Source organism: Cynara cardunculus (genome assembly GCF_001531365.2).
Source record: "Cynara cardunculus var. scolymus isolate 2C chromosome LG 1, CcrdV1, whole genome shotgun sequence".
Lineage (NCBI taxonomy): Eukaryota > Viridiplantae > Streptophyta > Magnoliopsida > Asterales > Asteraceae > Cynara > Cynara cardunculus.
In genome coordinates, this window is record NC_037528.1 from 16,792,727 (window position 1) to 16,798,173 (window position 5,447).

At 35.3% G+C, this 5,447-nt stretch overlaps 1 protein-coding gene across 1 annotated transcript in view; it reads right to left on the reverse strand.

The window, feature by feature from the left end:
- LOC112523970 (probable serine protease EDA2) overlaps positions 1–4,690 on the reverse strand; it is a 10,616-nt gene extending 5,926 nt beyond the window's left edge. The window contains exons 1-5 of the mRNA XM_025133671.1: positions 4,343–4,690; positions 2,391–2,516; positions 1,306–1,461; positions 545–727; positions 289–405 (exon numbers count right to left, since the gene is read on the reverse strand). Coding sequence (XP_024989439.1) covers positions 289–405; positions 545–727; positions 1,306–1,461; positions 2,391–2,516; positions 4,343–4,516 — 756 coding nt within the window. The 5' untranslated portion in view covers positions 4,517–4,690. The remainder of the gene's footprint in view (positions 1–288; positions 406–544; positions 728–1,305; positions 1,462–2,390; positions 2,517–4,342) is intronic.
- Positions 4,691–5,447: the final 757 nt, after the last annotated feature.

The window sequence follows — 5,447 nt, forward strand, 5'->3', positions numbered from 1 at the left end:
GAGTCAGTCGTACGAGTTCCAGATTACTCGGTCTTGAACGCAGAATTAGGATTGTTTTGATTTTTCCGTTTTTCCCGTCTTTCCGTTGTGTGTACCGGCTATATAATGCCTTTCAGCTCTTGAATAAAATTATCAGAAATTTGGTGAGTTGAATCAATTTTGTTATCACTTGTATTTTACAAAGGAGAAGTTAACCAAAAACGAAATGTTTCATTTTATTTTGGGATGGAGCATTCAGGTACCCAGATTTCTTGCACAATCACCTAATAGAAAAAGAGCTTTTTATACCTCAGAAGCACCGAACTTGCTCTTCAGTGCTTTACCATTTGATCCAAGTTGTTCTTCAACAAGTTGAGTAACTTCCTGTAATACAGTTTTACATTCAGGTCCTGCTGATTCACCAACCTGCCATGACGAAAGGGGATGTGAATAAAGACGTTCCCTCACACTCCAGTTTTCACAAAATAATGAAGCAGGTATATTGAAATAAAACAACAATATTGCCTTCAAATGCATGCACTTAAGGCAAAACATTTTTCATCACCTGCTGATCGAATTCAGTGAAGTTGTAAACAGCAAGAACTACACCAGAACTTGCAAGACTGCCACATGTAAGGTGAGGGAACTTCAGACGAAACCACGCGCTGAGTGCTCCAGCATAGGAAACACCAAAAACGAACCATGGATTATCAAAATTTGTTCTGTTGAGTTTCAAGTTTAAGGATTCCTACAAGATCAAGGAAGATAATATGTTATAAAAGTAAAATTACATTTGAATTACCCCAGAAGGTTCCATTGGAACAATTATTTATTTCAGGGTACCTCTTCTCTTTTTTTTTTCCTTAAAAGGGGGAGGCAGTGTGTGGAGAAATGAAATAAATTAGTTTTCTCATAACACATTTGTCTTTTCACTAACTTCAAATACTTCACTGATGTTACTCTCATTTGTCATTAGTGGTAATTTATGCCACCTTCACCACTTCAAAGCTCATCAAAAACATTTTTTAGTTTTGTAATGCGCTTAGTGTGAATCGGGTTTTTCTCTATGTAAATCTGGGTTGACTTAATTCTTCTTTTCTTGTGTCGATACACATTAAGTTTAACCCATTTGCCAACGCATCCTTGATCAATTAGAACCAAACGAACCCAATGGATTTCACATGGAGTAGGGTCTGGGATGGTAAGATGTAGGTAGACCTTACCTATACCCTGAGGAGCAAAGAGGTTGTTTCCATAAAGCCTTAGCTATGACTAATCAAGTGATCTAACACTATCGACATTATGAATCAAATAGCCACAACTTGCCTGATAAAATTGTCGGAAAGCAGCCAAGTCAAATAGTGCCTGCTTAGATGAAAGAAATTTTAGATTTTTGGTAGTTAGAGATTTGAATGGAGAACTCTTCCCATAGTACCGATGCTCAGGAGTAACCACAGCAGCTCCAAACTTCTTCGCCAATACCTGTATGAAGTTAAAAGTTTTGGTAAAAATGGTCACCATTTTAGCTAATATGATGTAAAAACCATGCTATGGACACTTGAACATTAGAACGCTAGATGCATCAGGATTTCTTAAAAAATCAGGTCATGACACATCAAAGACACAAACTCTTTTACATATAAAACACAATTCATGTATATACTAAGGGGTTGTTTGGTTCAGGCTGAGGAATGAAAATGGAAATGAATTTCCATTCCTTCCACTTTGACCAGGAATGGAAATTTGGGCTTCTGGGGGAATGAGCCCCTTATATTATATAAAGCCAAACACATTCTTTTATTTTCATTCCCATTGATTACTGTTTAATACCTCTAACCAAACACCTCTTAAGATAATACTCAATAATTTACTCCATTGTATACGATTATACACAATTTATAACCTTATATCACAATAAATCAACCTTAATCAGTTAAAGTCTTTAGAGAATCAAGACTCTTGAATTAGTCAAAGATATATAAAAGGATCAATTATACCTCATAAATGCCAAGTTGCAGAAACAATAAATCATCAATCTTGTCCATTTGTCTTCTGGGAAAAATGTCTGCTTTAAAATATAGATCGAGATTGAAGACAAAGTTCTTAGACAGTCTTAGACAAGATTGAATACAACTTGGCAAAATACTCTTTATCCAATGTTCAAAAAAGGGCATGGGTGACTTAGAAACATCACATTTATCTTCATGTTGAATTTCAAAAAATGACATTCTTTGCGAACAGAGAATACTTTAAAGCAGACTCTTCTGTTGGGACTTGGAATGGTGGGAGTATATGATAGGCCCAAGGAAGGAGCTTTTCACTACTCGTGATCATCAACTTTAACACTTTATATTATACTATAGGTAAAGGCTAGATATGATGCATGAAGACTGTAAACTACTCGGACGTACGCTAATATAGTCATTCTGTATCCCGTTGCATGCAGATTCACCACATATTTTTAAGAAGATTGGACCATCAGGAAGCCTGAATTCATCCAAGTACTCATAATACCGCTGCCCAAATTTACGATGATCCTGTAAATACCAAAACACAATGACTCAGCATGCTTTGCCTCCAGGGTCTATTAGAGAATGCCACAGAGATCCAAATAAAAGTAAACACAAGGAAAAGCCTCAGTATTAATTCCAAATGGACATGTAGGGAAATGCAATGAATATGTAAAGGAAACATCACAATGTTATGTACCTATGTTAGCAAAATGATGTTAGGGACTGTGTTTCTAGGAGAAGATAAAAGGACTGGATAAACTGAAGAATCGCTTAGGAAAGCACTTACCAAAGACAACAATTCGACCCAATTAGCCTTGTATTCACAAATTTCATATTGGGATAATTATTAAGTTTTACATATTTAAATGAGAAATCGACCGTTACTGGCGGTTTAACGGTTATAACCGTTAATGGATAAGGTCAAAGAGCAGTTACAACCGAATCTGGTTCTGAAACATGCAGGTCCAGAGATAGGAGCCATCGTTGGATACTAGGGCTATAAACGAACCAAACGAACACGAACGGAGTCTTGTTCATGTTCGTTCGTTTAACTTAACCGAACAAATGAACGAACACGAACAGTAAACGAACAAAAATCTTTGTGTTTGTGTTCGTTCGTTTAGAAATCAGGTGTGTTTGTGTTCATTTATGTTCGTTCGTTAACATGCTAAACGAACGTAAACGAACGAACATAAACGAATCTAAATAAATATTATTTGAATTCAAGTAAATAAACAAAAGATTATATATTAAATTTAATATATAAACGAACGAATATAAATGAACGTAAACGAACGGTAAATGAACGAACGTTCACGAACATAAATGAACGAACAGGACTTTTGTTCATGTTCGTCCGTTTAACTAAACGAACAAAAAAATTTGTTCATGTCCGTTCATTTATTAAATAAACGAACATCCCGCCGAACGTTTCACTGAACGTTCGGTTCGTTTACAGCCCTACTGGATACACACATTCAGCGATAAGATGAAGAGCAACCAGAGATAGGAGCCATCTCTGGACCCACGTTCCGCGATGGCCGAAGCCGTTCAGCGATAGGCCGAACCAGATTCACGATGGGCCGAACCAACCAGAGATGGCCACAACTTTGTGTGCATGTTCAGAGTTATGACTTAGTAAAATTTCTAAGTCTTTAAAACTTAGATCCAAAAAGGGGCTCAGCCCCTTGGAACCCCTAGCGGGACCACCGTCGAGGGCTCAACCCCTTGGAAGGGAGCGGCCCCCTTGATCTCCATTTTATGGCGATCTAAGGTGATAAGGGCAACATTTGTAAGTGTGCACTCCGCACCTCCTAACTCAAGTATGTTTGCCTCATCGCCTTAATCGATCTCATGTAAATCACAATTACACCAAAATGCTTGATGACACTAAAATCAACAACAAATGGCACCAAATGAAGGCATCAAACCACAAACAATTTATGGAACATTTATGATCAACTTAGGGTTTGTTTGTTTTTTGCTTAATCAGCTTAATGAGCTTCATGGCTAATTTGCTCAACCATTAGTTTTTGGCTGGATTTTTAAGTAACGGCTGGAAATGACTGAATTGGATAAGTCACCATGTATCTGCTGTCCAAACTAACCCATCTAATTTCAGACAAGTCTTAAGTCTTAACAGAAAAAACCCACCACCCCTTATCCATTTGTATGAGAAGAAAGAAGAGCAGAAACACTACAAATGGATGTAAATCTGATTACGTAGAATAATATAAATAATAACACTCAACATCTTGTAGAAGCTCTTAGTAGACACTTTCACAAATATTAGAAGTAATTTATCCATAAAAAATAATCATAAATACTGGCGCGGAGGGAAGAACTCATACGTAAGGAGAAAAGTGATCGAGAGTCTGATTGAACCAGAGTTCCTCCCTGGTCAAATACTTCCCGCTGACACTGCTATGCATGCGTTCAAGAATTCTAGAAGTAGATAACCCATTACAAACAGTGAACATCAAAATTACCAACAACGACCCAACTGAAACCAGCAACACCCTCATTGTTTCTCCCTTTCTCAAACCTGCAATCCTTAATCCAAATTTTCAATCTCTTCTCACCAATTATTGCTCTGAGAATAGATGCTTTTTGTCACTTTTATCTTCTTGAGTGATATAACTTTGATTCTGCTGTTTGTGTGTGTCCACGATTCTAGTGTCCTTTGATCTTGATTTCAAACTCATTCTTCCATTGTCAACGGAAATTCCAGTCGGATCGGGCCTTCACAACCTGAGTGCATAAATACCCGACCCGCTCACTTGAGTAATGGATTGGCTCTTTTTCTCTTGATATTTTGGGCTTCAGATTATTGGGCCTCAGGAGTTGAAGCCCATTTTTTTATAATCATTAAACATATGGCAAATTATATCACTACTAAAATTTAACCATTTTTATTATTAGATAATCATTTTTCAAAATATTTATAAAAGACACTAATTTTTAAAATCTCTCATTTTAAAAAACCAAAATAGAACCAAGCTTATTTTTGGTATTATCATAAAAACATGATTTTGGTTATATATTTCTTAAATAAAAAAGGCAAAATGCACAAAATAATAATTTGACTTTCATAAAAAAATTTATTATAACATTGTACTTCCAGTTTTTCTTATTACAACAATGTATTTTCAAACTATTTTTTATTAGAACATTGTACTTTGAAAAATTTACATATTATAGCATTATGTAACCTTTTGATTTAAATTTACCTATTATACCAGGTTTCCATGTCACCTCATTGTCCACGTAAGTTGTCCACATGTACTATAGTGATGTGATTTTCTTATTATAACATTGTATCTTCAAAATTATTTTATTATAGCATCTACTAGTTCTTATTAAACAATGTACTTTTAATTTTAATATTTAGATATTTTATATGTTATTTAATAAATATATTAAATGAATTAAAAAAAATTCTAAATTATTCATTAA